A 27,365-nucleotide genomic window follows, 5' to 3' on the forward strand; every position below is an offset into this window, starting at 1 on the left:
AATGGCGACAGATTTGTATTCAGGTGCCCACTTTCTGGTGTGGATCCACTTGCTGACCCAGATGGTGGTTGACAGGAGACTACAAAGATGACTGCATCAAAGGGCAATTTGGTGCAATATAGTCAGAACAGAAAATGAACTCCCGGAAGTAATTATTATGCCATGCTCTGTCATTTGTGCCCTGGACCCAATGACAAGCTACTGTTGTGTTTCAATCATGTCTCGTTTGTTGTTCTGTGCTCCTTTAAAGGACATGATATTAATTCCATTTGAAAACCAATGATCGTGACAGCCCTAATAGTTACCAGAGTGTAGCCCTTACCAGCTGTATTAGTAGTCTTTAGAGTACACAGTCAACTGCTGCCTTGTCTGGCTCCTCAAATCTCGAGGTCACTGGTGCAGCTCCCAGTGTGGTTTCAGGTGTTACTGTACCACCATCAGTAATTTAATTTTACTGGAGATGTTAATACAGGCATTTTTTTTACACCACGACCATTTGGTTGGCGTGTTTTTGATCTTGAAAAAGCATACAGTACCACTTAGAGATAAAATATCCTTAGCCAACCCTAGGAATGGAGACTATGTGGATGTCTGCCACTTCCTATTCAATCTTCCACAAAGAGACACACCTACGCTGTCGCATTGGTTATTTCTTGCCTGACTGCTTTGTTCAGGAGAATGGGCTTCTTCAAGGGACTGTACTTAATGTCACACTGTTCAGTCACTGTCAATGGTATCTCTTTTGCAGTCAGAAGCCCAGTTAAAAGTTCTTTGTTTGTTGTTGACTTCACAATCTTCTAGTCTTGCTCTGATCCTGTGGTGAAAATAACAAGGCAACCTCAACTGCTTTTAAAGAGGCCAGAAACACTGGGCCAATAAAACTGGTTACAGGTTCTGATTTGAGAAGACTTCTTGTGCCAACCTTTAACTGAGCTCGTCGCAGTTCCCCCCACCCCCACCCCCAACGGACTTCATGATGTTAAATTTTAAGGACAATGTACGTTTTTTGGGCCTTTTATCTGACTCAAAATTAGCCTGGCTCCTGCACCTGAAAGACCTGTGAATGAAGGGCTTCAATTCTTTGAATATTTTGAAGTGCCTCGGTGGAAAGGCATGGGGAGGTGACAGATCCTGCCAGCTGCAGTTTTATAGGACATTTGTCAGGTCATCGTTAGATTATGGAAGCATGTTTTATGGATCAGTGCATATTTCCTACCTCAGCGCCCACCAAAGGTACCGGGTAGACCAGTTGATTCAGCTCGTACGTGACACCTCACAGTGGCTCCAACACTGAGGCAAGGAGGTGGTCTTTTGCTGGGTACTCGGACACATAGGGATGTAGAGGAACATGACAGAGCACCTAAAGCGGCATGTCGAAATGGGGTGCAGTCCATTTGCACTCCATCATTTCATCTGTCAGAAGAATTATGCGTTGGTGGGAGCTGGACATGGCAGACAACAAACTGAATCACTCAAATCGACCACACAGACATGATGGACTTCGTGCTAGCTACACCAAAAGTTTTCCTCCTTTAACGGGAGGATCCATCACATTGTGAGGCTTAAGTTTGTGATGTGCCACTTTTGATTCAGCATATTTTGGCAATGTGTGTTTTATTTGCTGACATCAGGGCAGCCCTTTGTTTGGGTGGAGATTTGCCCCCTGTCCTCACCAACACTAACACCAGTGCCACAATAATTTTGAAACTTTGTGAACTTTCTGACCTCATCCCTGAAGTTGTGGACTTTAAATGCGTTATAAAGAGCTCTGCCCCTATGGGAACTGCCTTCATCCGCCCCCTCCCCCCCCCCCCCCCACTCACAAAAATAGGAATCCGACTCTTCAGTACCCCACATTGAAAACAACAACAACAACAACAACAACAATAATAATAATAATCCTTGATGATGATGAAGGCAAGGTAGTTAAAACACTAAAATTATGATGTACAATAATCTTTTATGTGATCTCCCAGGTTTTCTTGGCGTGATTGATTAATAGTAGCTCTGGGGTGTTCAACCAAATTGGTGTTTCCACCTTATACCCAATACTGACCCAGTCACATTCTTCATTTGCTGTTATTTATACACTCTACTGGGAGCCTAACAAGATTGTGAACTATTGTTCATCTCACTCTGCTATTTATTTATGAGTTGAATAAGTTCACCCAGAAGAAAGGTCAACTTCATAGTACACAAATCCACCTCACAAGGTTTAAAGATGAACAAATTATACCTACATTTTCCAAAATCCGTCGTCATATTACCACACAAGTGGCCAATAGGACCGTGCACTGTGCAACCTATTTGTGTCACTCGACAATTACTAGAAGTCACTTCAAAGCAATTCCCTTATCTACATCTTTACATGTCTGCTGCACTCAGATTCTTGGGAATGGAGTGAACATACTACTCGATCGCAGAATCTGTGAAGTTGAAAACATCTTCATGCCAGAAAGCAAAATTCAGTTGCTTGAACAAAAAAAAAAAAGAAAAACCACTTGCACTCTTTCAGGGGATAGTAGTACTGATCAAAACTATGTCTGGGAAGAAATGCTTGTTGATATATTTGCCATTCTGTCCTGTGGCAGTGATCTAACTGTTGAAAGTACAGGAGATGTTCAACATGGCTACCACTCTTTTGTAACACTACCTTCACCTCTTCTATTCAAAGAACCACAAACTCGTATGAAAGCGTCTGGCTATTCCCATATTCGATATCACATGCCAGGGACACACAGTCCTGTACTGTGCACTTCTCCGCCCCCCCCCCCCCCCCATTCTGCATTGCACCAAAGATGTGTGGACTCAGTAGGAAATTGGGATTGGGCATCCCTTAGCCCCTGCATTTGAAAAATCAAAAATCACATAAAAGATCTTTTTATTTCAATAAATATTGCAGGAGTAGCTGATTAACCAATAACTTTATTAATTTCAACTTATTGTTAATACTGCTATATTAACTTTGATTATAAAACATATGAAGTTACTATGAACGACATCTGAGACAAATTTGATGGAAAAATGACATTTTTCTTTTAAAAATTCGTATTATTTGATAAAGTCGCTCTGTAAGCTCTGGAAACTTGTGCTTATCAGATTCAACCTTCATGACGTACTTCTCCTCTTTCTCATTTTTTATAAATAATTTGTTATTTTTTACTATTTTCAGTTAACAACTGTGTGTCAGTCATTTACAGTGTCTTCATTTGCATGCCACTGTGAAAGATCTGTTACTCAAGTCAAATCTGGTGAAAATGGTCTAATTTTTTTAGAAACAAAATATTCATCCCTGTTGCTTATAATTCCTTGGATATGAGCAATTCCTACTTGAACTCTTTCTTATGTTTTCATTTAATGGTTCTGCCACACTATTTAGTCAGTTGACAATTTTCATTCAAAAGACTAATAGGATCAAAAATGACCAAGTGACAGGGCGAGTGACAGCTGTCATTAATGATCTTGTCGTAGTTTTAAAAGCGACACTAGTGATTTCTCAAGTGACAACATGATATGGACAAAGTTTAGGAAGGGTACTGAAATCCATGTGTGGTACTTTTGCTGCAGATGGGGCACTGAATGCAGTGATACTGAAAATACAGATATCACAGATTATTTATTTATTTATTTATTGTGTGGTGACAATTCAAATTCATCATGGAACATAACCATTTTCAAGTAATAAATAGTTCTCTTGCACGATAGGCATCTTTTCAAAGTATCTTGAACAAAATGGAAGATTCAAGACACTTCAATTTAATCTAAGTGTTCTTTAATCTCTGATTGTTGAATCCAGTTTGGTGCTTATTAAAATCAGTTCCAGACAATGAGTTTGCCATTTTTTCAAGAACAGGGTTGAGCATGTGATCTTAGTTATTCTTCCACCCTCCTTAGCTTACTTTATTTTCTTTGTCATGAAATCAAGTACAATCCCCATTAAGGGTTTAATCCTCCAGTTTTAAATTTTATCAGCAGGGCACGCTGTGCAGGGAAGGTCACCCAGTGTGCACACATCGTAACAAATGTGAATTGCACCCTATTTGCATGATATGTATGAAGAATTATGGGCTGACTTAGAAAGACATGGAGTCATCTTTGTTCATTGTGCCAAGAGAGGCCTATAGAATGGCAGGAAGCATTCTCTCTGGTTTTCAGAGGTGACTCACTGCCAAACAAAGTGAAGATAATGACCAATCAATCAATCAAACCTTATTCACTAATCCTATGCATTATTTTAAATGCACACACATTGTCATGCTGTACAAATGATCTGTTCTGTGTAAATCGTAGGTGACCATTACACAAGAACCGCACCATGTGGAAAACCACTGACTTGTCTTTACTGTGGAGAAGAGCCTTCTCCCTGTCCACTAACTTGTCATGGCTTCAGAAAGGTAAAGCTAAACACAGAAATATTAACCCTACAACTTTCTATTGTAATTTTAAGCTTGGAAGAAATGTGAATGCTTACAGACTCTAAAATGATGACAGATTTCATGCAAATAGCAACCAAGACACCACTTCCTGCAAGAAAGTGTTTGCTCTTCCGCCTCAACACAAGGGCCAGATAGTATCTCAAACGTACATCGCCGGGGAAAAAAGAGGGTGTTTCCTCCCTATTATCAATTCTACATCTACCTTGAGGGCCGCAGTCTTCCCTCCCCAAGCAGAGCAGTATCCTCCTCGACAGGTAACTGTTCGTGGAGGGCTGCATCCCATTCCAGAACAGCTAACAAACCATCACCACCCTACGTTTCGTAAGCCAGTGTGAGATGTAATTTCTTCAATTGAAATTTATTTTATATCTTTACAGTTAAAATGTTACAAGCTTATTACAATTTAGACTCGACAAAATATAAATAGCTCAGATGGGCAGTGTAACTCAAGTACTTAACTACTACTTATTCAGTGTCTTGGAATTCTTCACAAGAACTGGATTTGGACGTGTATCCATTTTGCATGCTTAGTGAATTAAGTGAAGGATACACCAGTATACGTTTTACAACATTCTGTTACTCAGCGTGACACAGGTGGTTTGTTGCAAATACCAGATCAACAGTGAACCTGGAACACTCCAACTCATGCGTTTTCCAAACATTTACTTCATTTTTGATATTACAATTAAAAAATGTCACATCAGGTCAGTTTGACATTTGTGCGTGCAGAAATGTTGCAATCCAGAAGTTCCTACCAATTGACAGAGTTTCATAGATTTGATGTGTTGGTATTTCATAATTATTTACGCACAGAGATGACAGAGGTCATAGGATATCTCCTAATAATTGTATCTGACCTTCTTTTGCCTAATGCAGTGCAGCTACTCATTGTGGTATGGACTCAACAATTTGTTGGATATCTCCTTCAGAAATATTGAGCCATACTGCCCCTGTAGCTGTCTATAATTGCAAAAATGTTGCTGGTGCAGTATTTTGTGCACGAACTGACTTCTCAGTTATGTCCTGTAGATGCTTTCAATGGGATTCATGTTGTGCGATGTGAGTGTCCAGATCGTTCGTTCGAGTTGTCCAGAATGTTCTTCAAAGCAGTCTTGAAAAATTGTGGCCTGATAACATGGCAAATTGTCATTCATAAATATTTCATTGTTGTTTGGGAACATGAAGTCCATGAATGGCTGCAAATGGTCTTCGAGTAGCCAAACATGCTCATATTCAGTCACTGATCAGTTCAGTTGGACCAGAGGACCCAGTCCATTCCATGTAAACATAGCCCACACCTTTATGGAGCTATTACTGGCTTGCACAGTACCTTGTTGACAACCGGGGTCCATGGCTTCGTGGAGTCCGCACCACGCTCTAACCCTACCCTCAGCTTGTACCAACTGTCATCTCGAGTCCCAACAGATATGGTCAGAAGCCCAGGAAAGGCACTGCAGGTGATGTCATGTGGTTAGCAAAGGAACTCATGGCAGTTGTCTGCTGCCATAGCCCATTAATGCCAAATTTTGCTACATTGTCCCAATGGATACATTTGTCGTATGTCCCACATTAATTTCTGTTGTATTTAATGCAGTGTTAATTGTCCATTATCACTGTCAACTCTATGCAAATGCCACTGCTCTCAGTCATGAAGTGAACTCTGTCGGCCACTGCTTTGTCTGTGGTAAGAAGTAATGCCTGAAATGTGGTATTCATTGCACCCTCTCTGACACTGTGGATCTCAGAATATTGAATTCCCTAATGATTTACAAAATGGAATGTCCCAAGTGTGTATCTCCAACTACCACTGTGTGTTAATTCCCACTATATGGTCACAATCATGTTGGAAACTTTTCACATGAATCACATGAGTACAAATGACAGCCAATACATTGCCCTTTTATAGCTTGTGTATGCGATACTACTGATGTCTGTGTATGTGCATATCGCTATCCCATGACTTTTGTCACCTCTGTGTATTACATCATTGAAAAGGTAGAGATTACTGTTCCTGACAGTATATTATCTTGCTAAGTGGAATCTTGGTGATGACTTGCCCTCAGTGAACTTTTGGTCATGGCACCGCCCTGTTCTTTATGATTTCCAAACTGGTATGTTACGTTCCAAGTGACTGAAGGAGGCATGGAAAATGGACCATAGGACAGGTCATCTTCATTTCCAGAAATTCTCTGTACAACCCCCAGCTGAAACTAACTTACCAAAAGGAAAAGAAGGTAAAGGAATAAATGAATAAATTTAAGGGAAAGATGGATCCTTTAATCCTGGCAACCTTGGACTATCCAATGCCACACACAGAAATTGTGCAAATTGACAACACACCCCCAGCAGGTGGTACTGAGCTCACACTGAATCATGACTCTCTCTCACCCTCCTGAAAACAAGTGCAACTATCATCCAATGGAGCTGCAACAGCTACTTCTGCCACCTCACTGAACTTCAATACTTAATAGCATTCCACCCAGCAGTTGTTATGGCCCTCCAGGAATCGGGATTCCCAGTAGAGTACGCTCCTAATCTCGGACATTACAAAGTGTATTGCAAAACAACAAGCTAACACAGAGAGAGCATCAGGCAATGTTTGTATATTTGTTCGTAAGACCAATTTCAGGAAACAGATTCTAGTCAGTACTTTACTGGATGCAGTAGCTGTACATACAGGGTGTTTCAAAAATGACCGGTATATCTGAAATGGCAATAAAAACTAAACGAGCAGCGATAGAAATACACCGTTTGTTGCAGTATGCTTGGGACAACAGTACATTTTCAGGTGGGCAAACATTCGAAATTACAGTAGTTACAATTTTCAACAACAGATGGCGCTGCAAGTGATGTGAAAGATATCAACGCAGTCTGTGGGTGCGCCATTCTGTACGTCGTCTTTCTGCTGTAAGTGTGTGCTGTTCACAACGTGCAAGTGTGCTGTGGACAACATGGTTTATTCCTTAGAACAGAGGATTTTTCTGGTGTTGGAATTCCACCACCTAGAACACAGTGTTGTTGCAACAAGACGAAGTTTTCAACGGAGGTATGTAACCAAAGGACCGAAAAGCGATACAATAAAGGATCTGTTTGAAAAATTTCAACGGACTGGGAACGTGATGAATGAATGTGCTGGAAAGGTAGGGCGACCGCATACGGCAATCACAGAGGGCAACGCGCAGCTAGTGCAGCAGGTGATCCAACAGCAGCCTCAGGTTTCCGTTCGCCGTGTTGCAGATGCGGTCCAAATGATGCCAGCATCCACGTATCGTCTTATGCGCCAGAGTTTACACCTCTATCCATACAAAATTCAAACGCGACAACCCCTCAGCGCCACTAGCATTGCTGCACGAGAGACATTTGCTAACGATATAGTGCACAGGATTGATGACGGCGATATGCATGTGGGCAGCATTTGGTTTACTGACGAAGCTTATTTTTACCTGGACGGCTTCGTCAATAAACAGAACTGGTACATATGGGGAACCAAAAAGCCCCATGTTGCAGTCCCATTGGCCCATTTTTCAGATCCGAAACAATTACTGCATCACGCTATCTGGACATTCTTCGTGAATTTGTGGCGGTACAAACTGCCATAGACGACACTGCGAACACCTCGTGGTTTATGCAAGATGGTGCCTGGCTACATCGCACGACCGATGTCTTTAATTTCCTGAACGAATATTTCGATGATTGTGTGATTGCTTTGGGCTATCCGAAACATACAGGAGGCGGCATGGATTGGCCTCCCTATTCGCCAGACATGAACCCCTGTGACTTCTTTCTGTGGGAACACTTGAAAGACCATGTGTACCGCCAGAATCCAGAAACAATTGAATAGCTGAAGCAGTACATCTCATCTGCATGTGAAGCCATTCCGCCAGACACGTTGTCAAAGGTTTCGGGTAATTTCATTCAGAGACTACGCCATATTATTGCTACGCATGGTGGATATGTGGAAAATATCGTACTATAGAGTTTCCCAGACCGCAGCGCCATCTGTTGTTGAAAATTGTAAGTACTGTAATTTCGAAAGTTTGTCTGACTGAAAATGTACTGTTGTCCCAAGCATATTGCAACAAACGGTGTATTTCTATCGCTGCTCGTTTAGTTTGTATTGCCGTTTCAAATATACCGGTCATTTTTGAAACACCCTGTATATGGGCACACATTGATCTTATGCTCTGTAACATTTTTCTTCCTTCAGATTGGGAGAGCACCCACCATCTGATTTGCTCTTGCAACTACCGCTACCACTATTCATCTTAGTGTATTAATGCCCATAATCCATTAGACATCAGTTTCAAATTCACTCTGTGAAGCAATATACTAGGAAAGATATTTTCATTTAAATCTTTGTGTTTTCAAGTTTGGGTTCCTATTTTAGTCCAGTGTATGGTATCTTTTCAGAATGAGTCTGTTGCCCCAGATTTCTCCTGTATATTTATTGGAAGGGGCATGATGCTTTGGGACAACGACCATTTTCGTGTAATTTTTTCTTTGCCACACGGAGTAATCAGAAAGCCCTCCATACTTAAAGAATGCTTTTTGGCTTAATTTCACGTTCTGTAAAACATGAATCTTCACTACAATGAGGGAATGAAACTATTCTCTAACATACTGTTACTGCAATATTACAAGCATGAGAAGCAGCATTCCGTCTGTCTTCAGAAATCCACTGTCGGTAACCTGTGTCACAGCAGAACCATGAAATTACTGCAGTTATTAAAAGTTGCTGTAGGGCACTCTTGTTGCATAAATGACTTCCATTGAGGGATATATTCATCATTTTCAAAAGGCTGCAATCTTGGGCCTGATATCTAATTAAAAAAAAGACAAGGGAGAGTGTTAGGAAAGTGATTATTGGGTCTCATACCACCACCTCTCAAGTGTGGGACAAACTACAGTGTATGTGCAGCCACCAGTCATCTTCTAGTACCTTGGGCATCTATCAGAACGATGCCATTCGATTTGACATCACTGTTGTTGTTGAACAACTGGCAACACACACATTGCTCAAGCATCAGCATATGGAAGTTATCCTCCCATCTTCCACCTCCATAGAAGATGAACAGAGAGTATTTATATTCTCACTCCTCACACAAACTCATATTCTTGCTCTCTCCAGTCTGATTTGACATGAGTAAGAGGGCTTCACGCTCCTAGTGGAGCGAAATTATAGCTATTCCAATTTTGAAACTGGGAGAATGGACATATATTACCCTGTTTGTTTTACAAATGGTTTATGCAAGTGGTTTGAACAAATGGGCAATAGACGACTTGTTTGGACTCTCAGGACTCCAAATTTTAGTGTGAATTTTGAGAGGACTGATCATCCAGTAACCACTTAATTTACTTGGAATCGATTATCAGAATGCCCTTCAGCCACCATCAACATCTCACTGCCATTCACATTTTTCTTATTTATTTCATTCCTCAAGCTGCATGACATCATCATATCCTTACTACTCTTTTTTTTTCCCCTCTCATTGAATCTTCCATGTTCAAATAGATGCTTCTCACAGAGTTCCCCCACATACTGGAAAATGGAGTTCCCAAGGCTCTGTTCTGAATGTGACCCTTTCCCTATTATCAATTAACAGACATATATTGGTTGTGGGCTTATTCTCTCTTTTTCTACGTGCTGATGACTTTTGCGTCTATTAAAATCTGCCATTTTGTAGACATTTGTGCGCGGAGTTGGGCATTTTTACTGCTGCCTTGCAGTATATTTATTCCCTCATTAAGTCTGTTGTAAATAATCCACCACATTTCAAAACGAACAATGATGTACAAAATTAAAATACTAGAAGAGAAAATATTCATTACACCATACTGAGGTTGTCTTTAGCACAAAAAGGGGTGCACAATGCTGTCGCCAAAATTTTTGATCACTTACCCAATAATATAAAATATCTAACAGACAGCAAAATTAAATTTGAAAACGGACTTTAAAAGTTTCTCCTTGACAACTTCTTGTCTTCTGTAGAATAATTTAAATTTTTGTAATGTGTAAAAGATGGTGAGAAACAAATACTAAATGAAAACTGTATTAAAAACTGTAAATGGTCAGCATGTAGCCATATTTACATATTTATGTGTAATGTGAATGTAAAATAACTTGTTCCCCAAAATTATGATTAATTGTACAAATGATTCATGAAACATGATTGCATTGTTTTTCTTGTTAGACACTAGTTTGGCAGTGCCACATGCAAGTTCTGTAGCTGCCATTAAGTCTTTTGTGTTTTGCTACTGAGTTTTGGAGTAGTAGTATGCTTTCGTTTAAAGTCAGGTTTGTTAGAATCAAGAGATGTCAAGATGATTTGCTGTTGCTGCCCTGCATTTATTTGAGGTTCATGTACTTTGAGTTTAATCAGGGATCCCAACTTCTTTTTATCCATAGAGGAGATTTTCTGTTGCTCTTTACTAAGAACAGAGTCTGTTGTGGAAGAGAAATGTCAATGCAAGTCAACATAGTTGTTATAGGTAGAGCACAAGCTCATATTGTTTTAAGGATGGGAAAGGAAATCAGCCTTGCACTTTTGGAGGAACCGTCTTGACATTTACCTGGAGCAACTTAGGGAAACTGTGGAAAACCCAATTCTGCGTGGTCAGGTTCGGATTTGAGCCGCCATCCTCCAAAATGAAAGTCCATGGTGCTAACCACTGCGCCAATTCACTCAGTATACTGTAAAGGTGAGAGGTTATTTCCTAATTGGAAATAGAACTTGTACATTGATTTATTTTGCTTTTATCTCTTCTTATATTGTAACTTCATTTCAGTTATTAACCAACAGGTTTCTTATTTGGGTGATTTTTGTTTATTCTGTGTGTGTGTTTGTGTGTTTTGTTCATGTGCCTGTCTGCCGGCGCTTTTTCCCACTTGATAAATCTTGGAATCTTTGTTTTTAATATATATATATATATATATATATATATATATATATATATATATATATATATATATATATATATATATTAACCATGTAGCATTCCCCTTTCTTGGCTACATAAGCATAGCACTATCTTATCAAAAGGAGATATATTGAGAATAGTGGGTGGTTACTGTTTAAATTATAAACTTCATAATTATGAAGGTAGTGCTGTTGGGCACTGGGGAGTGAAGGTGACATTCCAGCTTCTCCTGAAGGTATTCCATTGATTTCAAGTTGGGCATTTGAGTGGGCTAGTCCATTTCTAGAATGTTTTTATGGACGAACCATTGCCTCACAGATACTGCTTTATGAGGAGCTGCAATGCCAAGATGCAAACAATCATCTCCAAACTGTTGTATGCAAGGCACAGTTTTGTAAAATTGATTCATATTCTTGCACATTCAGTATTTTCTTGAGCACAATAAAGGGAACCCCATCCCAACTATGAAAAACATCTTCATAACGTAACACCACCTCCTCCATTCTTCACTGTTTGCACTTCATATGATGTCAGGTAATGTTCTCCAGGCATTCCCCAAACCCAAACCCTTCCTTCAGTCTGTCACAGAGCATAGCATGATTGATCTGCCCAGGGGTTTTGCTCTTTACGCCACCTCAAGTTTTGCTTAGTATTGACTACAGAAATGAGCGGAGGAGCCACTTGACCATAGTACCCCATTCTTTTTAACTCCCTAAGCACTGCCATTGTTCTAGGTGGACTGTTGGTAACACTCTGGAACTAACAAGTCATTCCTTTCACTGATTTCATGCAGTTTTTTTTTTTACAGCCACCTTCCATGACGCTCGACAGTCCCTATCCGTAAGTACATGGGATCTGCCTGGTCTTGGTTTAGTTGATGTTAATTTTCATTTCCACTTCAGTCACATCACCAGCAGTTAAATAGTGCAGCATTGTTTATAATTGTTTTTGTTATTAAACAAATAACTTTATTAACAAAAGAGAAATGTATACATCATAAATTGTGTACCAAATATTTTAGATAGCAAAAATATAACTATAGAAAGTGTTCTTGAGCAGTAGAAATAATTTTTTTCAGATTTACATGTCTTGTGAAGTAAGGGGTGAAAGAAAGTCCCAACTATGAACTGTAGGTGTTGAAGTATATTGGTTGAAGATCACAATTAGAGATTAACTCTCACAGTTTTAGAGAAGTGCATGTGCAAGTACAGCTTTTTTATTATCCGTGCAAGTACAGCTTTTTTATTATCCTGTGTGCAGCATCCAGCATCATGTATGCAAAATGGTGACTCCTGAGTGTAAAGCATTTATTGTTCTACAGCTTACTGAGAGTGAATCTGTAATTTCAGTTCAACATGCAGTTTGTTCAAATTTTAATTGTAATCCTCCCATGTTGGCTAAAATTTCCACCAGTGGTAGCCAGTTTGAAATGACTAGATGTATGTGTAAAGGCAAAAGCATGGGATGACCAAAAGTGTCTGAAGAGGATGTTGATCTAAGAAGTCTATCAGAAAGCAAGTCTTGAACTTCAGCTTCCAAAGACAACAGTGTGGAAGGTTTTAAGAAAACGTTTACCCATGTGTTCATAATGCTTGCAGTTGGTACATGCTGTAAAGCCATATGACAATGGTATGTGTTATAGCTGTGCAAGTTAAGTGATGCAACAGAAAGACGACTATCTTGGTTGCGTGATGAGGCAACTTTTAAATCTAAGAGGGAAGGTAAACACCAATAATGTTCATATCTGTGAGTCAGAACATCCTCATGAACAAGTACAGTGTAAAAAAGATTCCCCAAAATTGGAATGATTCCTGTGCTGTGAACAAAAGTCAAATAACTTTTTTTTTTTTCTTTTCTTCTTCTTCTTCTTCTTCTTCTCCACTGAAGCTACGATAGCAGGTGTAGCTTATCTGGATAGGTTCTAAAATTTATTCTTTCCGTTGTTAGAAAATGTACCCAAAACCTTTATTTGGTAATGAGTTGGAATTCCTCCCCATTATGATCTTTCTGTACAAGAATGGTTGAATGTCGAAGTACACAACCTTTGGATCGGTCGTAATGGTCAATGAGGCAGAGCTCTTTTCTGCTGGTGTCAACGTTCACCTGGCCTCACACCATGTGATTATTTTCCTTTGGGGCTTTATAAAAGATTGTATCTGTATTCTGCCAGTGCTTATGATTTGCCAAAGTTGAGACAAAGAGTTGAAGAGACTATGGCTTCCATTACTCCATACTTGTTAACCAAATCGTGGGAAAACATGGATTTTGGGTTGGACGTGTGTCGTATAACTAAAGGTAAACATGTTGAACATTTGTAAGATACACTTTATTACTTTACCTTCAGTTTTATGTAGAATTTTTTGTAAGTAGTGTAAATTAAAATGTAATAATGTGCCATTGAAATTGAGATATGCTTTTATGGGTACCCTGTATGTTGTTCTCTTCCCTGTCTTGCTTCAGTTCTAGAAGTTACCCTCCTCTAATGTTGTTGAATGTTACTTTCAGCCTATTGGCAAATAATTAATTTGCATTGCCGTCTCTTTTGGTTTCCCAGTATATCATTTTCCTGTAGGAAATGAAACTGATAAAATTATCATCCCCTCTGCTGTTACTTATGTAATTACATAATGTCCCAGTAACCACATCACACAGTTATGTTTTGTGTTCGGATACAGTTTGGATGCAGGCCAAAGTAGGATGTCTGTCGTGTGGTCGGTTCTGAGCCTCTTGTCAGTAGGGAAAATCTATTCCTGATCTGTCTCCAGTTGCATAAATGTCCTCAGCAAGTGAAAGGGTGCAGGAGGGTACCAACTAATCCACAAGAAGAGCATTTATATGTGTCACTGTAAAAAATGTGTGTCATGATAGGACTCGTCAATATAAAAGGAGATGATGAGTAAAGTGTTGTCAACTGAGAAGCAATAACAGCAGAATGGGTCCATCAGGAGAATTCAGTGACTGAATGTGGGCTACTCATTGGATGTCATTTTGGTAACAAATCCATTGTGGGCATTTCAACCCTACTAAAAGCAGTACAGCATGAGGTGCAGCAGTGTACGAACTTGCTGTGTACTCCAGGTTTTAGTGTTGTGACAAATTTTTTGTCATCAGCATTTAAGTTTTGCTTCCATGTGTGTGTGTGTGTGTGGGGGGGGGGGGGGGGGGGGACATTCATGCGTGTGTGTTTTCTGTCTACCAGATTGCTGAGTGGTCATTCACTATAAGCTCTTCAAATTAAGTAGCAAAGTGTGCCAAGGTTCCAAAGAAAAATAACCTGCAATTTGAATTCAACAAGTCTAAACGTGCTATGCAGCGAAATTCTCTGAAGGTACATTATTTTGTATTGGATGTAACACAAATCACAAGTAGTCAAGTACACACAGCTTATTATGTCCTGGGACAGTACAGCTTTTTTGTGAAAACTAGTTAATCCTGTGTTATTGCACTGGTTATTGATAAAGCACAGAGGTGGAATTGAAAGAACTGTAAGTACCATTTCTGTTACCAATACAGATGTTGGTTAATTGTTCATGTCTTAAACCTCATGCCTGAAGTTGAAAGTTACTATATTTAAGAATAAGTGTCCAAGAATGGTGAAGTTATAAAATTAGAAATAAATGCCAGCCAAGTCAGCATGCATTGCAAGTTTTGTGCAGTCGGTAGAAATGCAGATAGGTCATTATATGGTTGCAGGATACAAAGTGCAGCTTTCATACTCAGTTCAAGTTTTTACATGCTTTATATATTGCAAAAGCAGTAATCCTTTTTAAAACTGCCCTAAATGGGTTTTAATTTTACAATACCCTCTCCTAAACAACAGTGGATTCAACCACCTACATATGACATGGACACTAGTTGTGGACGGTCACAAAACACTAGCCTCTAAAGATGGCAGAAAAAAGTTGGAGATATGTCACAGAAAATGCAAGGGGCAACTGTGGAAAACAACTGGCCTACCATGAACCCAACTGGGGGAAAAAAAAAAAAAAAAATCATAAACACTTACATACTCTCCGAATCATACTATGTATACAGTTCTTTTGAAGTCCAAAAATGTGAGGCAACAGGATAACATGATTAACTAGCAGATGCATATGTAAGGGAAACATATTCAAGTTGTCAAATGATAAATTGGCCAAATTGAAGAAGTCTGGTTGGCTGGAACCTGCTCATATTAACAGAAAAGCAACATCATTGTTCCTCAAGAGAATAATAACACTGTTAAATGAAAGTCCAGGCAGTATCACTAAAAGGTTTTTCTGAACTTAATAGTGAGTCCTGCAAGCAAGCATCCACTGAGTTACATAAGTAAAATTGACTAAAAGTTAAAAAGTGTTCAGGAATTCTACCTTCAAGTCAGTTACATAGACTGGTCTCTTAACACCTGACAATAAGAGATTTCTAAAATTAATGGAAAAAGATGAGAAAACACAAAGTACACAATAAAAGCAACTGTGCGCCGACTAGAAACTGGGTTGATAATCATAAACCTGGAAATACATACATCTGATATTACATCCACATGGTACAGAGTTGCTAACAATGCCTTTGTAAAATGAAAAGCTCCATGGATAGAACTTATATATAATAAAAAAGGTAAAGGTAAAGACTGTGGCAAAAGCCTGTGGTTGGGCTACTGGCCTGATTGCAGGTAGTGCAGCATTTCTTCATTGTGACACTTTGAGAAGAAGCTGGTGGTCCCATTGCCTTGGTTGCCTTTGACATGTGGGAATGAAACCCTTGTACTTATCTAGAAGACAGCTGAATGGACCTTCGGCCACCATGGATGGACTGGAATGAGGAAAAATCCCCACTCCTTTCTGGGATTGAACCCAGGACATCCAAGGCTGACATTAACTGTTCTGTCTGCTAGACTACCACTGCCAAATGTGGCCAATACCTGAGCTAATAAGTTATTTCCTGTAAACCGAATACAAAGTATTGTACTTGCTACCTTTGAAAGTGAAAGCTAAATGGTTTAGTCTGGGTGTGTCATCCTATATCTATCTTACGATCACCGCCCCTTGCGCTACCTGATGAGCTGTGATGTGAAAAACGAGAATGCATTCCTTTGAGGGGACTGAAACACACAACGAGCCTACTACTGTAGGTAATGAATGAATTTGTTACACAGAAGGAATAATTTGTGAAGAAGCTAATGAGTTCATTTTCTTTTTCTTTATCCCTCCACTCACACTCCAATCAACATAAGGTGTAATTCTTACAACAAGCTTCTTTATTCTGAAAATACTGTTCCTGTATGTTGTATCTTCCAAAAAATGATGGTTACTTATTACTGAATGGTAATATTCAAAATGAAATAGTTCCTTCACTTTAAATCACTTATAGCAGTAACTGTGCAAATTGAAAACAGAGAACTAAGGTACCTCATTAATTGGAGATAATTGGTTTTCCTATCAAGTTGTAATCAATCTGTACTCTCAAGAACTTTCTACTTCTCGTGTTTCATAGATTGGCTAGCCTTTTTCTTTACAGCTTGGGAGTTCTATGAGAAGTGCTGAATAGTACCAGGTGGTTGTAATTAAACTTTCCTTATTTAACATGTTATAACACAGAAACTAATTACAATATGAGTGCTAAACATGGTAGCATTAATGTCAAGGACATGGGGAAGAGAAATAATGCAGATTCAGTTCAACTGAAACACTTTTAATGTGCTGCTACAGTGCCTCGTACCATTACATACCAGTACCATTTCTGCTACAAAAGGGCTCAATATGGTGCCCATCAGTGCCCAGGAGAGTCTGAAAATGCAGGACTGCATTCTGCACAACAGAATGCCCATAGGTATGCTGGCTACCTCTCTTTATGTGATATATTCACCTGTTTGGACACAGCACACACACTGCCTGACAAGCAGGAATTGCACACAGCGTTGTCTGCCATAGCAACTGCTATTTCAGCAACCATTTGTTGTGCAGCTGGTCATCAGCCTCTTCCCAGGGCAATGCCTAGTCCTCCAATTGATTCAACCTTCTTCATCATGCTTCGCACAGCAGGTGGAGAAAGAGGACTCTCTGTAATCCTTTCAGTCAGCAATATTCTCGAAGTACAGCTGCAGCATTACTGTTGTTTTGATAATAAAGCTTCACCAATAATGCCCTGCTCCTTTTTGTTAAAGCTCATGTTGACACTTCAATAAGTGCACTGCGACTGGTCAGGTGTGTGAGGCTATGAATCACAATGACTGATCACAGCACCAGGTGGCCATAGTTGCAACTGGACGGTCTTGCTGTGACATACAGGAATGATGTACCCCATACTCTGGACATTAATGCTACCAAGTTTGGCACTCGTACGGTAATAGTTTCCATGTTATAACATGTTCAATAGGAAAACTTTAGTTATAACCACCTTGTAGATATTGATTCTTGTAAAAACAATCCATTTACTTTGAACCAGTTATTGAATTTCTCAATTATTTCATTACCTTCCTTCTCAGTAAGGGGACCTGGTTTTACTGTTTGTTCTTACATCACGCTTGTTTTGAACTATATAACATACATGTTTAATGCCTTACCTCAGCCATCAACATTCAGTGTGTGCCCTTTCAGCAAAAGTTTGATGGTACACGATACATGGTTGTCAAGATGCTAATACGTGTAGTTCTAAATTCGATTTTTCCTTTGGTAGTGATAATGTGGTGCTATACAATTTACTGTCATTTATTTTCAGATGCATCATGAGATACCCAGGTTTCATTGCTCATATCTGCATTTTTTAGTTAATAAATGAACACAGTGAGTGAATTTTAGTGTAAATATGATACATTACAAAAATATAATTTGTCTGTTTGTAGCTGAGAAGTGTGACAGTGTTTTCAGTCAACCAGTCATTTGACACAACAAGAACTCACAAATATAATCCATAGAATATATATCGAACTCTCAGTTTACAAGTAATGGCTGCAAAATACTAATGCGAATTCTTTACAGACAAATGGAAAAACTAGTAGAAGCCGACCTCGGGGAAGATCAATTTGGATTCCGTAGAAATATTGGAACATGTGAGGCAATACTGATCCCACGACTTATCTTAGAAGCTAGATTAAGGAAAAGGAAGCCTACGCTTCTAGCATTTGTAGACTAAGAGAAAGCTTTTGACAATGTTGACTGGAATACTCTCTTTCAAATTCTGAAGGTGGCAGGGGTAAAATATAGGGAGAGGAAGGCTATTTACAATTTGTATAGAAACCAAACGGCATTTATAAGAGTTGAGGGACATGAAAGGGAAGCAGTGGTTGGGAAGGAAGTGAGGCAGGGTTGTAGCCTCTCCCCAATGTTATTCAATCTGTATATTGAGCAAGCAGTGTAGGAAACAAAAGAAAAATTCGGAGTAGGTATTAAAATCCATGGAGAAGAAATAAAAACTTTGAGGTTCGCTGATGACATTGTAATTCTGTCAGAGACAGCAAAGGACTTGGAAGAGCAGTTGAATGGAATTGATAGTGTCTTGAAGGGAGGATATAAGATGAACATCAACAAAAGCAAAACGAGGATAATGGAATGTAGTCTAATTAAGTCGGGAGATGCTGAGGGTATAAGATTAGGAGATGAGACACTTAAAGTAGTAAAGGAGTTTTGCTATTTGGGGAGCAAAATAACTGATGATGGTCGAAGTAGAGAGGATATAAAATGTAGACTGGCAATGGGAAAGAAAGCGTTTCTGAAGAAGAGAAATTTGTTAACATCGAGTATAGATTTAAGAGTCAGGAAGTCATTTTTAAAAGTATTTGTATGGAGTGTAGCCATGTATTGAATTGAAAGTGGACGATAAATAGTTTAGACAAGAAGAGAATAGAAGCTTTCGAAATGTGGTGCTACAGAAGAATGCTGAAGATTAGATGGGTAGATCACCTACCTAATGAGGAGGTGTTGCATAGGATTGGGGAGAAGAGAAGTTTGTGGCACAACTTGACTAGAAGATGGGGTCAGTTGGTAGGACATGTTCTGAGACATTGAGGGATCACCAATTTAGTATTGGAGGGTAAAAATCGTAGAGGGAGACCAAGGGATGAATACACCAAGCAGATTCAGAAGGATGTAGGTTGCAGTAGGTACTGGGAGATGAAGAAGCTGGCACAGGATAGAGTAGCATGGAGAGCTGCGTCAAACCTGTCTCTGGACTGAAGACCACAACAACAACAACAACAACAGAATATATATGCAACTAACTGAACTAACCTGGTCTTTCCTCTTCTCTCTACCATGACCAGTCTTTCACACTGTTATATTATTGTACAGGAAACTTTTCATTGTCTTTATCACAATTGAAAGATGAAACAATGTTAAGTCTATAGTATTAGCATTTACCTTTCAGGTAACATTTATGTATCATAAACAAAGACTTTTATTAGTGCTTGTATTTTGGAATCTTTTGGCTTCTAATTTTCATTGTAAAAATATTAATAAGTAGAATTATCATCACTTGAATACTGTTACTGGGCTGTTTCCTTTTGCAGGTAACTTTACATCACCAAGTGACTTAAATTTAATTTTAGCTAAAAACACAAGATTGGAGATATATTTAGTTACACCAGAGGGATTAAGACCCTTGAAGGAAGTTGGATTATATGGAAAAGTAGCAGTAATGAAATTCTTTCGAGCACCGGTATGTAGGAAATGTTTCTGTATATGTTCTGATTTCATTTATATGGAATGTTAAAGATGTTGTTTTAATATGGAACAAATTTATTCATGCTTCATATTGATATATTTCTTATATGAATGACTCACTACCATAGTCAAATACAGTTTTGTTTTGTGGGTCTGATGACTTGGGAGTATAAAGTGAACTGCTTGCCAGAAAAGTCCGAGCTTTGGATAGCAGACAAGTCCTTGAGTGGTGTTGGTGTTATTATTGATGGGTATTGTAAAACTGTTGTTCATGTTCATTTAAGTATGGGACATTCACATGGCAAAAAAATAAAGAGGTCATGTGTGATGTAATAAGTGTATCCTAGATTATAGCATTTGATGTATCACTTTTTTGTTTAAGCAGACCATGCCTTCTTTTATTGAATATTCCCTCGTATTAACTGGGTACCACAAACAGTGTTTCCAAAATAAATTTATATATTTTGAAATAATCAGTTGTGTGCTGTGTGTATTACTCTGGTCAACAGTGTACACCAGTCCTTTTTACATTATATCGTATTATGATTTTATCATACTGAACGCATTTGAAGATCTCTATGCAAATAGTCATTCCACTTAAGATTTGGGATTGTTGTCTCTTGTTCATAATTAAGACATTATTACATTGAAAAATATGAAAGTCACGTAGTTCTTGAAATGAGAAATGTATGATTCTCATAGGACATCATCTGTGTGAGTGGGAATAGGCCGGACAGGAAATCCAGCACCCAGTGCTGTCCTCACTGGTTCTTGGAATTGCTGTTCACCATATAGATGCTGAATCACAGAAAGGCACAACAAAAAGACTGTCGTAGAATCGCTTTCGGCCAACAATACCTTTGTCAGAATTAGACGACATACACACACGTATATATTCACACAAACACAACTCGGACACAAATGACCACATTCTCTGGCAGCTGGAGCTAGAGTGCGAGCAGCATGGCATTATGGGAGAGGCAGCCACCTAAGGGTAAAGAGGAGGCTGGAATGGGGAGGTGGAGGTATAGCAGGCTAGGGGTGAAGGATGGTAAAGTGCTGCTGGGAGCGTGCAGGGATGCGGAGGAGAGTGGGGCAGCTAGGTGCAGTCAGGAGGTTGGATGAAGGGTGAGGAAGAGGGGGCAGGGGGGAGTAGAAGAAATGGAGAGAAGTAAAAAGACTGGGAGAGCTTGGTGGAATAGAGGACTGTGTAGCGCTGGAATGGGAACAGGGAAGGGGCTAGATGGGTAGTGACAATGACTGACAAAGGTTGAGACCTGGAGGGTTAAGGAAATGTAGTATATATTGCTGGGAGAGTTCCCATCTGCGCAGTTCAGAAAAGCTCTTGTTGGTAGGAAGGATACATATGGCTCAGGCAGTGAAGGATTCAATGTTGGGCGGCATGCTCGGCAATAGGGTGGTCCAGTTGTTTCTTGGCCACAGTTTGTCGTGGCCATTCATGTGGACAGACAGCTTGTCCATTGTCATGCTCACACAGTACAGTGGTTGCACACTTAGCTTATAATCACATGACTGGTTTCACAGGTAGCCATGCCTTTGATATGATAGGTTGTATTTTTGACAGTACTGTAGTAGGTGGTGGGAGGATGTGTGGGACAGGAATATGAGTCCTTAGGCAAGGGGTTTGAGGATTTTATTTAGATTTTGTGGGCAGGGGGGCAGGGAATGCCACTGCGGGGGGAGGAGGAAAGATAGTGGGTAGGACATTTCTCATTTCGGGGCACAACGAGAGGTAGTCAAAACCCCAACAAAGAATGTAATTTAGTTGCTCCAGTCCTGGGTGGTACGGAGTCATGAGAGGAGAGCTACTCTGTGGCCAGACAGTGGTGTTTTGGGAGGTGCTGCGTGACTGGAAAGATAAGGCATGGGAGATGTGTTGTTGTACAACATTGGGAAGGTAGTTATAATCTGTAAAGGCTTCACTGAAACCTCAGTATATTTCAAGAGTAACCACTAATCCCTAAAGATGCAATGGCCATGGTGGCTAGGCTGTATGGAAAGGACTTCTTGGTGTGGAACGGGTGGAAACTGTCTAAGTGGAGGTATCACTGGTATTTTGTATGTTTGATATGGACAGAGGCACTGATATAGCCACCTTTGAGGCCGAGGTTAACATCGAGAAAGATGGCTTGATGATGGGTTGAGTAGGATTAGATGAATTGGATTGGGGAGAAGACGTCGAGATTCTGGAGGAATTCTAACCCTTGATACAGATCACAAAGATATCATCAGTGAATCTGAAGCAAGTGAGGGGTTTGGGATTCAGGGTGTTTAGGAAAGATTCGTGTGGATGACCTGTAAATATCTTGGCATTGGGTGGTGCCATATGGGTGTCCATAGCCGTACACCGGATTTGTTTGTAGGTTATGCCTTCAAAGAAGAAATAATTGTGGGTGAGTATTTAGATCATCATGGCGACTAGTACGGAGGTGGTTGGTTTGAAATCCATGGGACATTAGGAAAGATAGTATTCAATAGCAGTATGGCCATGAACATTAGGGATGTTAGTCTAAAGTGAGGTGTCATCAGTAGTGACAAGCAGGGCACCGTGTGGTAAGGGGACAGGATCTGTGGAGAGTCAGTGGAGGAAATAGTTGGTATCATTTAGGTAGAAGGTTAGGTTTACATATTGTAATTACTCTCCCAAACTTGTACAAAAACAGATTTCCTGTGCCTTATCTTTCCAGTTACACCACACCTCTTAAAGCCTCAATGTCTGCCCACAGAGGAGCACTCCCCTCACGAATCAATTCCACCAACGCTCCCAGTCTTTTTCTATCTCTCCTTTTCCGCTAACCTCTCATTTCTCCCCTGCACTCTGTCTAACCTCCTGACTGCACCTAACTGCCCCCCCTCCCAACCTCATCCCTGCACGCTCCCAGCAGCACCTTACTTTCCCCCACCCCTCTCCTGCTATTCCTCCCTCTCCCCGCTCCATCCTCCTCCTTACTTCCACCCAGTTTCCTCTCCCATAATGCCCTGCTGCTTGCAGTCTGGCTCCAGCTACCAGAGACTGGCTCCAGCTACAAGAGCTGTAGCAACTATAATAGTGTGTCAGGCAGAGTTTGTGTCTATGTCCTGAACTCAGTATGTCTGCAACGTGTATCTTCCTCCAGGTGATGCAATACCCCTGAATGTATTAGCTGCACTGATTGATCAACTCCCTAATCCTTCCCTACTTTTGGGAGAGTTTAACCCCATAACTCCTTGTGGGGTGCCACCATGCTTACTGCCCAAGGTAGAGATGTCGAAACTTTCCTGTCTCAACTCGACCTCGACCTCTGCCTCTGAAATACTGAAGCCCCCACACATTTCAGTGTGGCTCATGGCACTTACTCGGCCATCAATTTAGCCCTCTGCAGCCCAGGACTTCTCCCATCTGTCCACTGTAGAGCCCACAATGACTTGTGGCAGTGACCACTTTCCCATCTTCTTGTCACTCCCCCAGCACAATTCCCCCAGACGCCTACCAAGATGGGCTTTAAACAACGCAGACTGCGAAGCTTTCACCTTTGCTGTCACCTTAGTATCCCTCCCAAACGGTACCATCGATATTGTAGTTGAGTGGGTCACTAGAACAATCATTTCTGCAGAGGCAAACATGATCCCTTGTTCTTTATGGTGCCCCGGCTAAAGTCAGTACCGTGGTGGTCACTGGAAATCACTAAGGCCATCAAATAGCATTAGCGAGCTCTACAGCAACGTAAAAAGTACCCTTTCCTAGAACATGTAATAGCTTTTAAATGGCTCCATGCCCGCATTTGTCAGCTTATAAAAAGACAGAAACAGAAATGTTGGGAGAGGTACGTCTTGACCATTCGGTGCCATACATCACCTTCCCAAGTCTGGACAAAGATCAGATGTGTTTGCGAGTACCAGACCCCGACAGGCGTCACTGTCATTAACATCAATGATGTGTTATTTACTGATGCAAACACAATTGCTGAGCACTATGCTCAAGCATCTGCATTGGAGAATTATCGCCCAGCATTTTACTCCCTCAAACGACAGATTTAAAGGAAAGCCCTCTTGTTTACTGTACATCACAGTGTACTCTATAATGCTCCATTTACAGAGTGGGAGCTCCTCAGTGTCCTTGCACATTGACCCGATACAGCACCTGGGCCAGATTGGATCCACAGTCAGATGATCAAACATCTCTCGTCTGACTACAAACTACATCTCCTTGTCATCTTCAACCAGATCTGGTGCGATGGCATCTCTCCATCACAGTGGTAAGAGAGCACCATCATTCCAGTGCTCAAACCTGGCAAATGCCCGCTTGATGTGGATAGTTATCGGCCCATCACCAACATTCTTTTTAAGCTGTTAGAACGTGTGGTAAGTAGGCGGTTGTGTTGGGTCCTGGAATCATGTGGCCTACTGGCTCCATGCTAGGGTGGTTTTCGCCAGGGTCGCTGTACCACTGATAATCTAGTTTCCCTCAAGTCTGCCATTCAAACAGCCTTTCCCAGACACCAACACTTGGTAGCCATCTTTTTTTATTTACAAAAAGCTTACAATACAACCTGGCTACATCGTATCCTTGCTTCCGTACTTTGTGTCCAAGTTGGTGCCTCCCAAAGTTCCCCCCCCATATCCAGGAAAATTGGGTCCCGCTGGGCTCTGTATTGAGTGTATCTCTATTTTTAGTGGCCATTTGACGGTCTAGCAGCAGCTGTCGGGCCATCCCTCTCACCTTCTCTGTATGCAGACGATTTCTGCATTTCATGCTGCTCCTCCAGTACCGATGTTGCTGAGTGGCACGTACAGGGCTACATCGTATCCTTGCTTCCGTACTTTGTGTCCAAGTTGGTGCCTCCCAAAGTTCCCCCCCCATATCCAGGAAAATTGGGTCCCGCTGGGCTCTGTATTGAGTGTATCTCTATTTTTAGTGGCCATTGACGGTCTAGCAGCAGCTGTCGGGCCATCCCTCTCACCTTCTCTGTATGCAGACGATTTCTGCATTTCATGCTGCTCCTCCAGTACCGATGTTGCTGAGTGGCACGTACAGGGAGCCATCCACAAGGCACAGTCATGGGCTCCAGCCCAAGGAATCCAGTTTTCAGCTGTGAAGTTGTATGTTATGCAATTCTGCCGGAGCCAGAACTTTACCTTAATGACAATCCACTCACTGTAGTAGAGACATATCGATTCTTATGACTGGTTTTTGACACGGATTCTTTATCTTCATCAGCTGAAGCAGAAATGCTCGCAGCACCTCAATGACCTTTGCTGCCTGAGTAACACGAGCTGTGGTGCAGATCACTCTACGCTGCTGCAGCTGTACAGAGCCCTTGTTCCACCCCACTTTGACTGTGGGAGTGTGGTTTATGGTTTGGCGGCACCCTTGGCTTTGTGTTTACTTGACCCATTGCATCACATTGGCATTTGAATGGCAGCAGAAGCTTTTAGGAAGAGTCTGGTGAGCAGCTTCCTGGTGGAGGCCGGAGTCCCTGCATTGAAGGTTAGGCGTGCACAACTGCTCACCAGTTACATTGCACATATTCGTAGTTCTCCTGAGCATCCGAATTACTGTCTCATTTTCCCAACCATGGCGGTTCATCTCCCGCATCGGCGGGCCAGGTCAGGGCTTAAGATTGCAGTTTGCACCTGATCTCTTCTATGTGAGGTGGAGTCCTTGCCATTACCACCTATACTCAAGGTCCATTCACATACACCTCCACGGTGTACACCTAGGCCAAAGCTTCGCCTGGACCTCACTTGGTCCTAAGGACTCAGGTAACCTGGTAGCTCTCTGTTGTCACTTCCTCTCGACTCTTGACATCTATTGGGATCATGAAGTGGTTTACACTGACATCTCGATGGATGGCTGATGGTCACGTTGCCTTTGCATATGTTCATGTAGCAACATATTGAACTGCTCTCCTTGCCAGATGGCTGCAGTGTTTTCACTGAAGAGCTGGCGGCCATTTCTTGTGCTGTTCAGCGCATCCGCTCGTGCTCTCGCAAGTCATTTCTTCTCTGTACTGACTCCTTGAACAGCCTACAAGCTATCAACCAGTGCTACCACCACGATGCTTTCCTAACAACAATCCAGGAGTCCGTATATTCCCTGGAGTGGTCCACTCATTCTGTGGTGTTTGTGTGGATGCCAGGCTATGTCGGAATCCCAGGAAACGAACTTGCCAACAGGCGGGCCAAACAGGTTACAAGGAAACTGCTTGTGGACATCGGCATCCCCATAACTGACCTGTGATCTTGATTACGCCACAAGGTTTTTCAGCTTTGGCAGACGGAATGGCATAATCCCAGTGTGCACCACAAACATTAAAGAGACTACTAATGTGTGGAAGTCCTCCATGTGGGCTTCTCGAAGGGACTCTGTGGTTTTCTGGTTTTCTGCCGGCTCCCCATTGGCCATATATGGCTAGTACATGGCTACCTCCTCAGTTGCGAGGACCCACTTCGGTGTCACTGTGGCTCACATGTGATAGTCATCAACATTTTGCTGGACTGCCCACTTTTAGCTCCCCCACCCCGCCACCCGCGTCTCCACTCCTCCCCACCCCGCCACCGCGTCTTCGCCCCTCCCCCTGTGAACGCATTCCCACTCCCCGCCACCGCGTCCGTGCTCCCCCCTCCCCCCCTCTCTTGCCCCCGCCACCGCGTCTCTGTGCGCCCCCCGCCACCACTCTCTCCCAACCTCTGCTCTCCCCCCTCCGCCCCCAATCTCCGCCCTCTCCCCCCGCCTCAACCTTACGCCCCCTCCTCACTACCCCCGTCTCCTGCTCCTCACACCCCCCTCCCCCTCCCCCTCCCCCTGTCTCCGCCCCCTCCCCCTCCCCTGTCTCCGCCCCCTCCCCCTCCCCCTGTCTCCGCCCCCTTCCGCTCCACTCTCTTCCCCCTCCTTAGTCCGCCGTCTCTCGCCACATGACAGGACAGTAGTGTAACAAGCCATCCCATTGTTGTGGTTATGCAGCCTTACAGTCAGTGTCTCATATCTTGATGCAGTGCCCCCTTTTTTTAGTCCTCCATGCTAAGTATGACCTTCTGGAATCATTGCTTCTAATGTTTGTGGACAATTCACAAGTTGATGATCTGGTTCCCAGTTTTCTCCAGGAAAGAAATTTTAATTCTTGGTTATAATGTTTCGGGGTTGTTTGGGGTTGGAGTGTCTGATTGTATGCTCAGTCTGGGGGTTCCACGACCCTATCTCCTTGGCCAGGTTACTCTTTCATTCCTCTTTTTCTCTGTTGTAATTCGTTTCAGTATCAGTTTGCCACCTTTCTGCTGCACCCAGTTTTCTATTCTGGGTGTTGCTCTTTGTTGAAAAGTGGGCGCGCTTGACTGTGATGGATCAGGGGTGGGGCAGCTGTGGGTGGGACATTTC

General features: G+C 41.6%; 1 protein-coding gene across 1 annotated transcript in view; it reads left to right on the forward strand.

Annotated features, from left to right (window-relative positions):
• LOC126347401 (DNA damage-binding protein 1) overlaps positions 1–27,365 on the forward strand; it is a 167,192-nt gene that overhangs the window by 21,545 nt on the left and 118,282 nt on the right. Inside the window, exon 2 of the mRNA XM_050002267.1 lies at positions 19,837–19,985. Within this exon, the coding sequence (XP_049858224.1) occupies positions 19,837–19,985 (149 nt within the window). The remainder of the gene's footprint in view (positions 1–19,836; positions 19,986–27,365) is intronic.

Source organism: Schistocerca gregaria, chromosome 1, assembly GCF_023897955.1.
Source record: "Schistocerca gregaria isolate iqSchGreg1 chromosome 1, iqSchGreg1.2, whole genome shotgun sequence".
NCBI classification, from domain to species: domain Eukaryota; kingdom Metazoa; phylum Arthropoda; class Insecta; order Orthoptera; family Acrididae; genus Schistocerca; species Schistocerca gregaria.